Source organism: Saccopteryx leptura, chromosome 2, assembly GCF_036850995.1.
Source record: "Saccopteryx leptura isolate mSacLep1 chromosome 2, mSacLep1_pri_phased_curated, whole genome shotgun sequence".
Taxonomy (NCBI): Eukaryota; Metazoa; Chordata; class Mammalia; order Chiroptera; family Emballonuridae; genus Saccopteryx; species Saccopteryx leptura.
In genome coordinates this window covers 369,257,047-369,274,705 of record NC_089504.1, presented here as the reverse complement: position 1 = coordinate 369,274,705, position 17,659 = coordinate 369,257,047, and the positions used below count along the sequence as shown (strand labels likewise).

The 17,659-nt window shown below is 49.3% G+C and overlaps 1 protein-coding gene across 2 annotated transcripts in view; it reads left to right on the top strand.

Annotated features, from left to right (window-relative positions):
* Positions 1–17,659, top strand: part of KIRREL3 (kirre like nephrin family adhesion molecule 3) — a 546,205-nt gene that overhangs the window by 456,044 nt on the left and 72,502 nt on the right. For both annotated transcript variants that reach the window (XM_066365207.1, XM_066365206.1), the window contains exon 4: positions 2,919–3,068. In XM_066365207.1, the coding sequence (XP_066221304.1) occupies positions 2,919–3,068 (150 nt within the window). The remainder of the gene's footprint in view (positions 1–2,918; positions 3,069–17,659) is intronic.

Here is a 17,659-nt window from a genome sequence, read left to right as displayed (position 1 = left end):
AAGAATTTTTTGCTTTATGTGACAGGTAAACAAAGTCACAGTTGAGAAAGAAATTAATTCAAACAGAGACCAAATTCCAGTGCCTGGGACCCTGGCCCCTAACCCCCAAGAGGCCCAGATACCCAGTCTTCTCTACCTAGAAAGGCAGGGACCTCCTTGCTGTCCTACCTTATGGTCACTTTCATTTAAATCAGCATTTATAGACTTCTTACTATGTGCCAGGCACTTGACATAGGTTATCCTGTCTAATCTTCACCAGAACTCTTATGAGGTACTAGTATTGTTCCCACTTTACTGCTAAAAGTAGAAGTAACTAACTCAAGACAACACACATAGAAAGTGGGCCCTGGCCAGTTGGCTCAGTGGTAGAGTGTCGGCCTGGTGTGCAGGAGTCCCGGGTTCAATTTCCAGCCAGGGCACACAGGAGAAGCGCCCATCTGTTTCTCCACCCCTCTTCCTCTCCTTCCTCTCTCTCTCTCTCTCTCTTCTCCTCTCGCAGCCAAGGTTCCATTGGAGCAAGTTTGCCCAGACGCTAAGGATGGCTCTGTGGCCTCTGCCTCAGGCGTTGGAATGGTTCTAATTGCGGCTGAGCGACGCCACAAGATGGGCAGAGCATCGCCCCCTGGTGGGCGTGCCAGTTGGATCCCGGTCAGGCGCATGCGGGAGTCTGTCTGACTGCCTCCCCGTTTCCAGCTTCGGAAAAATACAAAAAGAAAAGTGATAGAGCTTACATTTGAACCCAGGCAATCAGACTGTAGAATCCAGACTCCCAATAATTTTGCCTTCCCTGAGAAGAGCAAGAGAGGGTATTAATTCTGAACTTCCTCAGAATCTATGCTCCTGGACCGATGTATTCCAAAGAAGCTGCCAGTCCTTGAGATAGCATCACGGCTCTGTCACCTAATTAGGCAAATACGAACAAACCCATCACTGATGTTTTCAGCAGCTCCCGAGAGCAAAATTGTGGCTGATCGCTTGCTTGCAAGACAACAAAAGCACAAGCTCCAGCCAAGATGCCTGTGGGAAAGCAGGACTGATCACAGGACAGCAGAACCGAGGCTGGGCTGGACAGGCTGGCGTGGTCAGCCAGCTACACCGAGGGCTGCAGCAGCAGGGAGAAGACTGGGCCAGAACCCATTTCCAGCCTGGGCCTTGGGAAGAGCCAGCTTAACTCAGCGGGGCACCTTCCCCAAGCCCAGTCAAGGGCAGGAAGGATGAGCAGGAGGCCGCACTGTCGGGGCACAGCTGATTGCTCTGTGAGCCCCTCTGGCCAGACCTGAGCAGCTGTGGAGGGCAGGGCCATTTGCCTGCATGATGGGAACAATGGTAGCCATGAAGACATGAGCCTAAAGGGCTCAGCCACACAAGGAGCACCCAAAACGCTCACTGGGAAATCTGGCAGAGGATTACAGCTACCATTACGGACCTGGAATGGGTGGCCCTCTACAGCCCCCCCCCCCAAGGAGCCCTGTCCAGCCTCTGGAAGGCCCTTAGCTAAATGGAAATGGAAGGGGCCTTAGGACTGTAATATTTTAAATTGCAGTAGAAATTTTCTCTGCAGTGTCCCTGACATGTGATCATACAATGTCTGCTTGAAAGCAGCCAGTGGCAAAGACCTCACTATCTCCTCTGGCAGCCCAGATCCTTATTGGACACCTCAAACTGTTAACAGTAATCTAAAAGTTTTGCCCGTGTTGATCTTGCCCATTAGTGCTAACACTGGCCCTGGGAGGCACACAGCACACAGCCCACACTAAGAGACTAAAATACTTGATGAGATGAGGCTATTGCACATCCCTCTGTCTGTCTCTGTCTCTCACTTGCTTAAGCCCTAGTCTTCTCAGTTAAAGGCCAAATGAGCTCAGTCCCCGCCAAGGACATCTGTCTGAGAGGTCACACTGTCCTGGTGAAGGTCTGTCCGAAGGAGGAGCAGTTTGGGGCTGCCCATGAGTGGAGGGCCTCTGCGGAGAGAAGGGGACCAGGACAGAAAAGAAGTACCCTGTGAGGGACTGGTGGGGGCAGGGGCAGAGCTCAGGGAAGGGAATGGGTTAGAAACAGATCCTGCTGAGAGAAACAAAGGGGGCTTAGGGCCCAGGGCCCAGGAAAGAGAGGATCTGCTCAACCTGGCCAGCTCTGACATGTTGGCATCTGTATCTAACCCTGCCCGGCCGCAGGAATGCTGATTAATGATTTAGTGTGCTCAAGCTTTTCTTCATCTATTATTCATCTCCAGTGGTACAAGGGGCCCCAAATCCCTGAGTGTCCTGCGTGCCTCCTAGGTGCTTATGCAAACCCTGGGGTTTGGGGAAGCTTAGGGGGAGGGACAAGAAAAGGGCTGCTTATGATTCAAAGTGACCAGCAGGTCCTGGGCACTGGGAGACTGGGCCTAGATTGTCCATCTTGAAACAAAACTGGTACCCAAAGTCACTCTTAATCCTTGCCCAAACATTTTCTCTTATTCCTTCTCTCTTCTCCTCTGTCCTCTCTCTGTCTGTGGAGCTCACCTGGGTCTCTGTGTCTCTGTGTGTGTCCTTATCAATATGCACGTCTACCTGGGAAACTACGCTGCTGAGCGCACCGCTTTCCCGAGCGATAAGCCCGCTATGTCTGCCCACACTTGGCATTTCCCTCTGCGTTGTCTCCATCCCTTCCTAACAACAGCTTCCCCAACATTCCTAGACTTAAAATCAGCCATTTCCTTAGACACGCAATCCCCACCCACCCCGCCCCGCCCCCACAACCTGTGCGAACTCTCACTCTGGGCTCCTTCCGCTGACGTCAGGGCCTGGAGCAGCTGCTGGCTCTGCTAGCCCCTCAGACAGCCCAGCCCCTGCTCCGGTGTGCGCAGCTGCCCTGTAGATCATGAACGTCACTTCCACCCCTGGGCGGGCCCCCTGACATGCCTGCTGTCTCCACAGGTTATCCACAGTACCTGGTGGTAGGGAACCACCTCTCGGGAGAACATCACCTGAAGATCCTGCGGGCGGAGCTGCAAGATGATGCCGTGTACGAGTGCCAGGCCATCCAGGCCGCCATCCGATCCCGCCCCGCGCGCCTCACTGTCCTGGGTAAGAGCCGACCACGTGTGGGGCAAGGACGCTATGGGAAACACTATTGCTCGGTTCCAAAAGCGTTCCTCCCAGCCTGACTACTGAGGCATCCCATTGGGCCAGAGCCCTCAGACATGTCCCCCAGGGCTCTGGCCACTGGCCCCATGGTCTCAGTAACCCCCTCCCATCAACAGGGGGAAAGTGAAAGCTCCTGCCCCGGAAATCAGAAGGCGGATGCCACCTTGCCCGGGACCTTGTCCAACCCCAGTGTTTGACTCCAGCTTGGGGGCAAAGAAGGGCTCCTGGATGCTTGTTTATTCCATCAGAAAACAGGTTCTTCATGTGTCATCTGCCAGGCCCTCTGCTAGGTGACGGAGAGACAGAGAAGAATGTGACACACCTTTGAGCCACTTCTTTCCGGTCTGACTCCTGCAGGGTGCTAACCACGCCCTGTCTACCACCTTCCCTGTCAGAATCTGCCTGGGCCTTGGTTGTTCCCATGATGTCGGCATCCCCAGGGGCGCCGCTGCCCCTGTTCCTTCCCGGTTCCCGTTCCTGGAAACCCTGGGCTGCCTATGTCATGCCTGGGAAAACTCATTTCAGAATCTTATTCCAAATCATACCTTTGCTCTTAGTCTCTCCCCATCTCAGCTTCCCAGGAGCCCAGTGTCCCTGGGACAACCTGTCGGAACACGTCCTCCCCTCCCTCCCTGGGGCAGACCTTCCTGGAGACAGGGAATGGGCACACTACCCTTAACTTGCCTCACCGCTGTCCCCTCCTTCTCCAGGAAGACGTGTTGAGGATCCGGGTGCCCCGGGAACAGAGCCTTACACATAAGTAATAATATCTCACTTTACACAGCTCCTGACAGCAACTCCCAAAGCACTTTCACTCGCCCTTCCTCAGCTGTTTTGATGCAAGTGTGTGGGACAGGATGGGTGCCCCAGATGAGAAACTAAGGGTCCAAGAAGCGAAGTCCTGGCCCCGGGTCCCCTGGCACAAGCTCTGTGCACCATCTCACTGCTCCGTAAGGAATCTGTGCCAGGCCACCTGTGGGGCAGAGCTCAGCAGCCAGCAGGAGCACCCTGGTGCTGCCCTGCCCACCTCCTAGCAGCTGCTGAGAAGCTTTGACAACCGGGTCAGCAGTTGGGGTGCTGCCCCTTGCCCAGTGGAGAAGGCACATGACCACACAAGATGAAATATTTATAAGTGTGTCAGGTTATCTTCAGATCTACACGGGCAGATTAGCCCAAGCACAGCAGCAGACAGGCCCCGGAGGACCACTTACCAAGCTCAGAGCCTGGCTTCTCGGGACAAGGAGGAGGGACTTGGGGCCAACCTCAGAACCTCTTGCAACCTTTCAGTCTCCTCCGTCCTGCGATGAAAGGAATGAGACAAGCAAATCAGGGCCGGCAGGGCAAATGAGCTGGGATTGTGTGGTCAGGAAGCGGTCCTTCAGAAAGGTAGTCAGGGACATTAAAGGGTGAGTCAGCCACCCCAGTCTCCCAAGATGGAGACTAATATGGGGACAGGTATGGCAGTTGAGGGAAGAGAAAAGGAGGGTTTAGTGCCTAATATATCTTCTGGTTTGTGAAGATTGTAAAATGCCAGAACAGATTTGCTAAGCAAAGTTGTAAGATCTTCATTGTCAGAGGTCATTCATCCCCCATCCTCAGAAGAATCTATCTCTGCTCCCTGCTCCCTGCTCCCTGCTCCCTGCTAGAGGGCACCGAAGAATGCTCAGATGAAAAGAACCTAGGCATTCCCCACTCATGCTGCACACAGGAGCTAAACTAGATGGAGATGCATCCCATCCTTACGTTGTTGTCCTGGTATCAGAGCTTCACCCAGTCATACCCAACGATTTACAGATTCCTTCTATATCACTGTTCGATAACCAAGTCGAGATTACTCTAAATGTTTTATAGGTAAAGAAATCAACACTCCCAAGAGGCAAAGGCACTTATAGGAGGCCACATAGCTTGATTACACTCAGAATAGATCCCAGATTTTCCAACTATGAGCCAAAGCTGTCCAGTGATCTCCATGTTCCCAAACGCCAGGAGAAGCGTCTTTATCTGGCTGGTTAAGGGCCGGGCTTCTGAGAGCAGGGCCTCTGGGTCTGATCTAAACAGACTCAACTTGATCTTGGGTCACATCTAAATGGCATTCACTCCCCCTTCTCCCTTTCCAGTGGCATGGCCTGGCACTGCCTCTGGGCACAGAGCTAGGTTTGTGTGGGGACGATGTTTTATGCAAATACGGAGGTCAGTTGCAGAGGCAGAGGGGGAGTTCCCAGGGGCCCCGGCAGGAGGACCTGGGTAAAACTCCTGAGAGCCAGAAAGGGAGCCTGAGCAGGGACATTTCATGCAGACTCCACAGAAACAATTCCTCCCAAACAAACTAACCTCGGGCCAGAGAGACTTCCCCAGCTCTGCCTACAGTCCTCCTCGATTCCTCTGGGACACCCTAGACCCCCCACCCCTAAGCTAGTCCTGCAGGGCCTCACCACTGAGCTGATTCAATAGGTTCCCCACCCTTCGCTGGTTCTGCAGGGCTCTGCCTGAGGCACCAGCCTGGCCCAGTTTCCCTGGTGCACAGCCCCACCTACTGCCCTGGAGGGAGGCTGTGCAGGCAGAGCTCAGGCAGCCTCAGGACAGGGAGCCCGGTCTGTCCACGGCAGGGGATGTACAGAGCAGCTGTTCCAGCAGAGGGGACAGGGGTGTTTACACCCTGCCCAGCCAGCTTCCCAACCAAGACCTCATCTGCTTTGCTGTGACATCTCAGCCTGGGAAAGTGTCCCAGACAGTTCCCCAAGGTGGGAGGGGGCGGCTGCCTTTCCTGTGTTGCAGGAATGAGAGAGCTTCCTAATTTAGTCTGTATTTGCCTGAGATCGATTTTTAATTAAATAAAGTAAGAGCCTGATTAGAACCTGCAGAAGATATGAGAGCAGGATCAGATGGTATTCTGGCAAAATTGCAAAGCAAACACTTTGGCTGGAACAGAGGGAGACCCCCAGGGGTCTTCCATCAAAGCACCAAGCGAGGAGGGCAAATATGGGAGACTATATAGCCAACAGATGTGCATGATGCACGTATGCATCTGCCGGCACTGTGTGGGGAGGACGGAGGGCCAGCTCACAGAGCCTGCCGGGCCCCAGGGAGGGCGTGGGGACTCGGGTCCAGCAGCCAAGCCTAGAGTCACAGACACATTAATTAGCCCTGTGTTTCCAGCTCTCAGATGTAATCAGGCAAGAAGCAACTTTGAGCTGAGTATTTGCTGCCCCGGGAGGCAGCAGGAGGGAGGGGCTCGAGAATGGGGGTGGGGGGTTGGGAGTCGGGGCCAAGCGAAGGGGAGAGCTGAGTCCAGGTTACTAGGCAGGCTGCTTTCCTTCTATGACCAGCCAGCCCAGGACCATGCGCTGACTCAAGCCAGGTCAAGACATGCATCTTTTTGCCCCCAGAACATCAGAAAATCATGGTATCATGGAAAGAGTGGCAGACTGGAGGCAGCAGGCCTGGCCCTACCATTAACCAGCTGTGTGGTCTCCGCCCTGTTCCTCAGCCTCTCGGGGTCTCAGATGCCTCAGCTGTAAAATGAAGGTAGTGATAGATAAGGTGCTCTCTAACAAGTGTCCAGCTTCCAAAATGCATGATTTCCACAATAAGGACCCAAATGCCACACCAGTTACTTTAAGAAAATGCTCTAAGCTGCATTGGACCTGGGATTTGTGTGGTGAGGGAGACAGGAAAGGTAACTGTTTAGGGAGTTTTACCAGCATTCCACTGTGAGGCTAGAGGTGGGAGCTCTCACATCCAGTCCAGCCCTGGGGTTCTGAACATGGCTGTGCACCTTAACCCAGGGTCCTCCTCTGTGTCCAGCCACCACCCTTTCTGAGCCATCTCTGCAGAGACACAGCCTAGGTGACCATCGTGAGACACCCATGCGCCCATGCAGAGCTGGGGTAGAGGTGGAAGAGCCCGGGGTTGGAAAGAACACCTGCATGCAGCTCAGTCACTGTGTGACCTGGGGCAAGTCCTTGGGGCTGGCCCTGGGCTCTGGTTCAGTTCTCTTTAACCAGCACTGACTAGAGAGCAGGTACTCAATAATATTTGAGAATTTTTAGTAACTGAGTAAATGAATGAATGAATGAAATTTCTAGTTCTTCATCTATAAAATAAGGATAATAAGAATACCAATCTTCTAGATTTGTTGTGAACATCCCACTAAAGTGCCATACACTTTAAAGCTGCCTGTACGCGCGCACGCACGCACACACACACACACACACACACACACACACAGGCATGCATGCATCCAGACTGCTCCTCCTACCTGCAAGAGCCTCATGGTTGAAAAGATCTGTTCCAGGGCCAGAGCTGAAAGAGAGGAATTGCCCTTGATTTTTCTAAGTACCTACAAACTTGGGAAGTAAGGAGTTGAGAGACACAGAGCAGAGAGGAAGTGGGTGCTAAAAATTTAATCAACAAATATTTACTGAGCAAATATTATGTACCAAGAGCTGACCTAGAAGCCTGAGATTCACTGTAAACAAGAGAGAACCAGCCCTGCCCTGATGGAGCATGTGTTCTAGCAGGGAGACATCATAAATAACCAACAGACTAAACAGCAAACCATGTAGTCATGTCAGATGTCAGCTGGAATAAACACTATGAGAAGAATAGAGGAGAGCAGGATAAGGGGGACTGGAAGAGGGCGGGGGAGAGCAGAGGATGTCAGATTAATAATTTAAAAAGTATTTTCCCAGCCTTCCTTCCTCTCCCCTCTTCTTCCTGGCCCATTCTAATATTAACTCTGCTGTCTTTTAACTCCCATCAGAAAAAAAAAAAAAAAAGCTTCCTCAACCAATATGAATTATTTAACATGGAGACTAAGTCAATTCAAATAAAGAGGGTGTCTTTAAACTGATGTTAGGCCCCCATACGGAGAGGGGCAAACAGATAAGGTCTAAACATGTGCCTTTTTCAAAACCACGAGCTCCCTCTGCAACTGCGCCACAAGGGGAGCTGCAGGCAGAGATCTCCTGAGTCCACAGCCTTGGCAGCACCCTGATTTCCAATCCCCTCATCCTCTGGGCAGGAGGGTCCAGAGAGAAGCAGTAAATAGCTCAGGTCATGCAGCAAGGGAAGGCAGAGCTGACACAGAACCCAAGTGTACTAGCTTCTGAAACTCTTCTAGAAACTGGTGCAAGAAGCCAAGCCACAGTCACCTGTTAATAGGGGACGGTCAGAGTGGTTCTTCAGAGATGAGAAGCCACCTCCGTAGAACAAAGCCCAGGCTCCCTTCGTGGTGCACAGGGTCTCTGAAGCTTGCCCTCTGCTTCCAGCCCCAGCTCTGCCTCCCCCCTGCTCTGAGAACAACCAGCTTACAGCTCCCTCCGCTCCCCACACCTCTGTGCTTTTGTTATTGAGTGTTTCTGCCTAGAATACCATTCCCACCATTCTTCCCTTGGGCAACTCTTGCTCACCTGTCAGAATTCATCTTAGATATCACCTCCTCCAGGAAGTCCTCCCTGAAACTCACAAGGCCTGTCTCCCTCTGTGCTCCCTTACACACTTCCATCACAACACTCAACCCAATTATATTGAAGGTAACAGTTCACACATCTGTCTTCCCCACTGAGTCTCTCAGGGGACATCATGCATCCCTCATGCCCAGCACGGCCTGTTGACAACTATCTACTAGGAGCTCAGTAAATGTTCATCTTATCTCTGTAGTAAAAGCATTTGGGGCAAATTTTGGGGAGTTTACACTGAACTTTACAGCAAGGAGCAATACCTAGCAGAGAATAGCCCCAAATACATGTGAGAGTTGTGTTGTGTTGTGTTGCGTTGCGTTGTGTTGTGTTTAGAGAGGTGATATGGCTTCACAGTTAAGAGACCAGACTCCAGAAACCAGATTGCCTACACTTGAAGCCTAGCTGTGTCACTTTCCAGTCGTGTGACTTTGGGCAAGTTATTTAACCACTCTGTGCCTCGGTTTCCTCATGAGTAAATTAAGGGAAGTCATAATAGTCCTGTCCCCCGAACATGGAATGAAATGATATATGTAAAGCACTTCATGCAGCAAGGCGTATCGGCATGGACAGCGTTGTGCCCGCTACCGCTGTTACTGTGACCCCTGCATTGTTGTTAGGAGACCCTTCTTGTGGGATCAGTCTCTAGGTCCTCAGGACGCTACTGCATGCAGCACGCAAGGCAGGAAGACACCCGTCCTGCAGCCCCTCCCTCCTGAGCGCCTGGGAAGACAAGCAGAATTGATTTCCTTATCTCCTCATTAGGCGTGTTTTGCCTGGGCCCCAGCCTGGTCTGGGTGCTGTATCTCATTTGTGCTGTGTGCCTGTTTCCTGCCACATTCATTACCCTGCAATCACCCCCAAATAGGGCAGCAAACGAGCCGGAGATGGGAGATCAGAACAAACAAAGCATCCTCATCTCCGGAAGTTTCACATGGGAGCCCGGCCTGAGCTCTGGTGCCTCTCCCCACCCCACCCCTGCTGCTAGCTCCTCCCCACTCCCTTCTGCTGCACTGCCCTCCTTGGGGGCCCTGGCCACTCCTGTGTCCCCTGGTACAGAAGTTGCTTCCCTCCTCCCCTCTTTTCAGCTACTGTACATCTCTCTTTGCCTTCCCAGTTTAACTCTGTGCTCACCTGCTGCAAAAAGTTACAAGATAAGCATGGCTTGGGGTCACCGAGTGACTTTAAGCTAACTAATAATCTCTCACCCAAATTATAGTATAAGGTCCCTGGGGGTAGAAGACCTGGTCTTTAAGGCCCATGCTGTGGGTTCAATGCCATATGCCCCCCGGGTGGCCACCCGTATCAGTTATTGGTGGAGTGAGTATGGGAGTGTGGGACCGAGGGTGAGATCGGGGCGCTCTGCAGCTGCTGGTCCAGGTGTGTGGACTTCAGAGAGGAATCTCTCTGGGCCCTTCCATGCTAAAATCACCCCCACCCTTCTAATGTGCCAGGTTGCCATGGAGAGGAATGGCCTTCTGCCTTCCCCCACCCCCCTTCACCCTGTTCTTCATCTCAGCCCCAATGGCATGTCGGGAGAGTCCACTTCTCCAGCCAGGGGCCCACCCATCATGGTGGGAAGTGAAGTGAGAAGGGAAGTGCTGAAAGACTTCTAGGGAGGATGGGGATCATCAGGGACAGGGGCAAGCTCAGCATGTCCCCTCTCCGCTGTAGTGTAGATGGTAGGGGCAGGCAGGGTCGTCTCCAAGCAGGGGGCAACCTGAAGCAAAGGACACACATTCCCCATGTTACCCTGCCTGGCATGGCCGTCGTTGACTGGGGCAGACTCGGGCAATGAGAGGAGAACTAACTGGTCTTACTAACTGGCCTTGCAGGAGTGGCCCATGCCGGACGCTCTCTCGGGGCCAGGTTGGCGGGACAGTGCTCATCACTTAAAGCTGGAGGCAGCATCCCAAACAGACCTCAGGGCCAGCCCCCTCCCCCGCCCCTTCCAGCATCTTTGCAGTCAACACAAGCACACGGTGCTCTGCGGTAGCCCAGCCAGGGTCTGCCACATACATGGTGCTCAGCCTCCTGCTCCTGGACTCACCCTGCCACTTCATTCTTAGTTCTGCAGACTCCCCAGGGCTTCCCAATCAGCACTGAATGGCTCAGACTCTCCAGGGCAGCCTTCAGTGCTGAAGTATGACTCCACCCTACACAGGTCGCTGGCATGTCTTCAGGACAAGGGCCCTGGCCTAGGAGTAGGGAGATGTGCATTCTTGCCCCAGTCCTGCCACCAACCGGCCGAGAGACAGGAGATAAAGACAGCTGCCCACTCAGCCCCGCTGTCTCCCTGGGACATCAGCTGGGAAGCAGATGCACACCTCCATTCTGCAGATTGACTCTCATTTGCCTTCATTTGATCATGGTTTGGAGGCATGCTTAGGACCATTGTTTACTGAGTCCTTGTCCCCTTGCTCCTGAGAGCAAGGATGTCTGTCTCTGCTTTAACCATGCGTGACCCCAGGAGAGGCTGAGCATCTCCACTGCTCACACAGGGGAATGTGAGCTCGGACCAGGGAGATTTGCTCAGGACAGGGCCTTGATTCTCTGGCATCAGCCATCGGGCCTGGAGCCCACCGCTCCTAAGAGCCTGGGCAACTCGAGTCACTTTCTGCTCCTCTCAGGAAGCAGCTGCCCCTAGAGAGCCTTCCCTACTTGACCAGCACCACAGCTGCTGCCCAGGCATGGCTTCCAACCTCCCCTACACCTGGATAACACAGCAAGGTCCACATGGGTCTGGGGCCCTACTGGGTCCTCAGTCAGCTAGCCACTGGCCTTTGCAAGGCTCCCTGTAATGCATCGCCCTTAATCATACATACCGCACCTCAAGGCCGAAGCGCCAATGTGCACACACACCTGCACATGCACAATTCCGAGCTCAGCCAAATCATCGGTTCCCCAAGGATAGAAAGACACAAGACACTCAGTCAAGAGAATCAGTCGCTGATGGGAAATGAACAATTCTTGGTGGCTGAACACCTTGTCAGCCAGAAAAGACTGGAGCAGGTGGAACCTGGTGTCCCCAGCACTGGGCCCAGCACACTGTCAATCCCCCTAATGAAAATGAAGTGGAGGGAAGAGTCACAGCCCCCGAGAGGGGAGGCCAGGGCCAGCAGTCCCAGCACGGGGCTGTCCATGTCCTGCCTCCAGACACCAGGGCATGGTGTGTGTCACCACAGGACACTCTCTGGCAGGCTGACACTAGCCCCGGGAAAGCCCAGGGCCGAGCTGGACTGGGAGACCTCTAAGGATAAAAATAGCTCACTACTTCTCTGCTCTGACCTCAGCCCAGGCCCAAGACGAGGGTTTCATGGCAAATTATGGATTTAAAACTAGCAATGAATCTCCATTATAGCATGAAATGAGAAAGGAAAATGCTACTAAATGGAAGCCTTTCCTCAGCAGCCAACAAGCCAGGGAGGGGTATCCCTGTAGGAGGGAGTTTAGAGCCCAAGTCACAAAGCCCAAGGTAGATTCACAAAGGCCAAGACCAACCAGGCTGGTCCCAGAGAGAGGTGGCCTTGGGGAATGGGCATGGCCTGGCCTCCGGGGACCACCACTGTCCACCCAGCACAGGACAGCAGAGCAGGCATGCCAATGTGGCAGCAGGAGCCAGGACGAGCGTCCTGGCTGTGGGCATTTCTCTGCAGGGAAAATGCATGGCTCCCTTGGGAGGAAACTGGCCAGAGCCCTGCATTTCATTGCTGTGTTGAGATGGGACCTATGTTGTAGATGCAGCGAGAGGCATTTCAGGAGCCTTGGCCGACTGCCTGGGTGACCCACACACATGCCTTACTCACAGTCTCACCCTGTCTGCCAGGCAGACCCCAGGTCTCCTTTAATAGATGAGGAAGGTGATACACCAAGCAACCCATTAACTTGCCCAAAGTTACACAAGAGAGTTAGAATCTGAACTCAGTTCTTTCTGGCCCTGAAACCCTTGCCCTTTAAGCTACTTTGGGCTCCTCCCTTTTTCCAGACCTGCTCAGACTTACTGCTGTCTAGCTCCTCCCCTTCAGAATGGACTTCAATGAGGTCTCTTTCCAGGCCCAGAGAACACCAGGAGCCCTGTCTGACCCCTAACCCTGTCCCAGGGACTCCAGAGTCAGAGAGGTGGCCTGTACAAGGAACCAAAGGCTCCAGAGAACCCTTCCCGGTGTCCCCTGTTCCCCAGCTGCGCCTTGGAAGACCCACAGCATCCGTTTTCCATCCCATGAAGTCTCACTGTCAGGGAGACTGCCTGCTGCTCCTTTCTGTGGCACTCTGGGCCTCTCAGTTATTCTGTCTGCGTGGAGGAGGTTTCCAAAATGGAAGGTTCACAGGCCCCCAGAAGCCCACAGCTGCCTCACAAAAGTAAACGGCTGAGCCCACAGACCGGGAAGGCTGGCTTCCAAAGGAGTGTCACATTTTCACAGACCTATCAAGGTGTTTGTAAATGTTTACAGAAAGGAAGAACTTCCCCTATGTAAATATGTCAGGAAAGGTTATTAGCAGCTGAGAAATTACCCAGTGCGGGGAACACCCAGCAGCCTCAGTGATAGAAGGCAAGGAAGCAGGGAGCAGGCTGGTGACCACACAGCCATTCCCAAGGGCTGGTACTGTTCTCCCCTCCACACCGCTCCCTCCCACCTCCCCCTACACAGAGATGGACAGAGTCACTGGGATACTGGAGAGAGCTTATTTTACAGGTGGGTCAACTGAAGGAAGGAAAACATGCCAGAAACTGAAGGACACACAGAATAGGGGAAACCAGTCCTCTCTGATTCTTCCAGATAGAGGGAACTGGGTCCTGAGCACGGGTCACCTGTCTTTCCTCCAGTCCCAGCCTCCAATACCAACTTGGCCTGAGCAACAGTTCTACTAACGACCAAAACTTAACTTTGGAATAGACCCCCCCACCAAACCTAACATTGATTAGAGAATTTTAGAGCTGGAAGAAACCTGCCAAGCAAGGGTACTTCATTCATTCTATTTTTGAAAACATATGTCTGCACCTTCCCACACCAGGCGCTGGTCTAGGCCAGGGGTCGGGAACCTTTTTGGCTGAGAGAACCATGAACGCCACATATTTTAAAATGTAATTCCGTGAGAGCCATACAACAACCTTTGTACATTAGGCATTATCCAATAAAAATTTGGTGTTGTCCAGGACAGCTGTGATTGGCTCCAGCCACCCACAACCATGAACATGAGCGGCAGGAAATGAATGGATTGTAATACATGAGAATGTTTTATTTTTTTAACGTTATTATTTTTTTTATTAAAGATTTGTCTGCGAGCCAGATGCAGCCATCAAAAGAGCCACATCTGGCTTGCAAGCCATAGGTTCCCAACCCCTGGTCTAGGCACTGGAAATATACATCAGTGGTCAAAACAGATTAACCTCCCTTGCCTTCATGGAACTTATATCCTTGGACAATAACCATAGCCTAAGAAGAAAATGTTCTGGTGGTAAGTACTATCAAAAAAAAGTAGAGAAGGCCCTGGCCAGTTGGCTCAGAGCATAGTGTCAGCTTGGTGTATGGACATCTCGGGTTTAATTCCCATCAGGACACACAAGAGAATTGACCAGATGCTTCTCTCCCCCTTTTCTCCCTCTTCTTCTCCCACAGTCAGTGGCTAGATTGGTTCAAGTGTCAGCCCCAGGTGCTAAAAATAGCTCAGTTGATTTGAGCATTGGCCTCAGACAAGGGTTGTTGGGTAGATTCCAGTCAGGGTGCATATAGGAGTTTGTCTCACTGTCTTCCCTCATCTCACTTAAAAAAAAAATAGGGAAGAGTATAAGGAATTGAGTTTTCTATAAGAACAAGCAGGTTGAGCTGTCAGGATAAACCTCACAGAGGAGGTGATCGTTTTTATCTTTTTATTTTTTAACAGCTTTATTGAGATATGATTTATATACCATTAAATTCACCCAGTTAAGTGTACAACTCAATGATTTTTAGTAAATTTACAGAGTCATACTACCATCACCACTATCCAGTGTTAGGCCATTTCCATCACCCTAAAAAGGTCCCTTGTCAATTTCTACTTCTACCCCAGTCTCTATGGATTTGCCTTTTCTGGACTTTTCTATAAATAGGATCATACAATATGTGGCCTTTTTTGTCTGGCTCCTTTCCTTGAGCATAATATTTTTGAGATTCATCTATGTTGCAACCCATGCCAATAGTGAACTTAGTTTCATTGCTGAGTAGCATGTATTGTACAGATACACCACACTTTATTCTTTCATTCTTTGGTGGACATTTGGATCATTTCCAGATTGGGGCTGTTAAGGATAATGCTACTGTGAACTGAGCATACATGTACAAGTGCATGTGTATCATATGGTTCTGTTCTTCATGGGTAGATTTCTAGGAGTGGAATAGCTATGTCATGCAGGAAGTTTATGCTTAACTTTTTAAGAATATGCCAAACTACTTTCCATGGCAGCTGTGTCATTTTATTCCATTCCCTCCGTGAATGAGAGTTCCAGTGTTTCCACAGTCTCATCAATATCTGTCATAGTTCACCTTTTCTATTATGGCTATTCCAATGGGTTTGAAGGGATGTTCCTTGGTAGAGTTAATTTGCATTCCCTGATGACTAATGATATTGAGCATCTTTTGATGTGATAATTATCCACTTTTTATCTCCTTTAGCAAAATGTTTATTCAAGCCTTTTGCCTATTTTTAAATTGGGTCATTTGTCTTATTATTGTGTTGTGATAGTTATTTATATATTCTAGATACAAGTCCTTTATTAGATATTTAGTTTGCAAATATTTTCTCTCACTTTGTGACTTGTCTCTTTATCTCCTTAATGCTATCTTTTGAAGTACAAAAGATTTTCATTTTAATCAAGTCCAGTTTAGCATTTTCCTCTTTTATGGGATGTGCTTTTGATATTGTAGCTAAGAACTCTGTCTAACTCAAGGTCGCAGATATTTACTCTTATATTTTCTTCCATAAATTCTACAGTTTCAGCTCTTACATTGAGTCTATAATTCCTTTTAAGTTAATTTTTTGGTAATTTGTGAGGGAAGAAACTAAATTCACCATTTTAGCACATAGCTATCTAGTTGACCCAGCATCATTTGTTGAAAAACACTATCCTTCTCCCAACTGAATTGCTTTCACACTTTTTTCAAAACTTAACTGATCAAAAATGTAAGGAATTTTTTCTGAACTCCCAATTATAATGCATTGATCTATATGTCTATTTTTTTCCAGGACTATATTGTCCTAAATACTATAACTTTAAATTTTGAATTAAGGAAAAGTAAGTCCTCCAATTTTGCTCTTTTTCAATGGTTTTAGCTATTTGGGGTCCCTTATGTTTCCATATGAATTTTAAAATCAACTTGTCAGTTTCTGCAAAATGATTCCTGAAATTTTTATAGGAATTGTGATAAAGCTATAGACCAGTTTGAGGAGAATCACCATCTTAACAACATTGAGTCTTCCAATCCACAAACATGGACTCTTTCCGTTTATCTAGATCTTTATTTTTCCCAGCAATGTTTTTAGTTTTCAGTGTATGTCTTGTACTGCTTTTGTTACATTTATTCTAAGTATTTTATTCTTTTTGATGCTATTGTGAATAAAAGTTTTCTTAATTTCATTTTCATATTGTTCATTTCTAACATATAGAAACACAAATTATTTTTGTATATGGATCTTGGATCCTGTAACCTTGTTGAACTCATTTTTTAGATTTCAATAGTTTTTTTTTGGGGGGGGGGTATTGTTTTGTTTTTGTTTTTTGGTGAATTTCTTAAGACTTTCTGCATATGGTATAATATATGTAAGAATAAAGATAGTTATACTTTTTTTCCCAATCAGATGCATTTTTTTTCTTATTGGACTATATAGAACTTTCAGGACAGAGCTGAATAAAAGTGGTGAGAGCAGACACATAGCTTTATTGCCAATTTTATGGGGAAACATTCAGTCTTTCACCACGAAGTATAATGTTAGTATTTTTTAGATGCCCCATATCAGGTTGAGGATGTTTCTATTTGTTTCTCCTTTGTTAAGAGCCTTTACCATGGATGGTATTGACTTTTGTGAAATACTTTTACCACACCTACTGAGATGATTGTGAGGTTTTCTTGTTCTTTATGTAGTATGATATATTACATCAATTGATTTTCAGATGTCAAACCAGCCTTGAATTCCTGGGGGAAAATCCATTTGGTTATGGTATATAATCTTTTTTTTTTTATGTTGCTAGATTCAGTTTGCTAATTTTTTGTTGGGAGCTTTGTAAATATGTTCATGATAGACAATGATCTGTAGGTATCTTATGATGTCTTTTTCTAGCTCCACTATCATGGTAGTACTGGTCTTATAGAGTGAGTTGGCAAATGTTCCTTCCTCCTTTACTTTCTAGAAGATTTTATGAAGGATTGATATTATTTCTTTTTTAAATATTTGATGGGGCCTGGCCAGTTAACTCAGTAGCAGAGTGAAGGCCTGATGTGTGGGTGTCCCAGGTTCAATTCCCGGTCAGGGCACACAGAAGAAGTGACCATCGGCTTCTCCACCCTTCCCCTCCCTCTTCTCTCTCTCTCTTCCCTTCCTACAGCCATGGCTCAATTGGTTTGAGTGCATCAGCCCCTGGCACTGAGGATGGCTCCATGGATCCTCTGCCTTAGGTACTAAAAATAGCTTGGTCTCAAACATGGCCCCAGATGGGCAGAGCATCAGCCCTAGACAGGGGTTGCCAGTTGGTTCCCGATCAGGGCCCATGCAGGAGTCTATCTCTCTATCTCCCCTCCTCTCACTTGGAAAAGAATGTATATATTTGATGGATCTCATCAGTGAAGCTGTCTGGGCCTAGAGTTTTCTTTGTGGGAAGATTTTTCATTTTGTTAATTCAGTTATTTCCCTGATGGAGCTCTATTCAGATTTTCTCTGTAGAAAGTGGTTTTTGAACAAAACTTGACGAGATAAAAGAATTGGCTGTGAATCCTGGAGCGAAACCCCTACTTGAAGTGAAAAGCAGAGTGATTGAAGGAATCTAAACAGAGGAGTGACGTGATCTGACTTACAGTTTAGAAGGACCATCCTTGAGAAGGA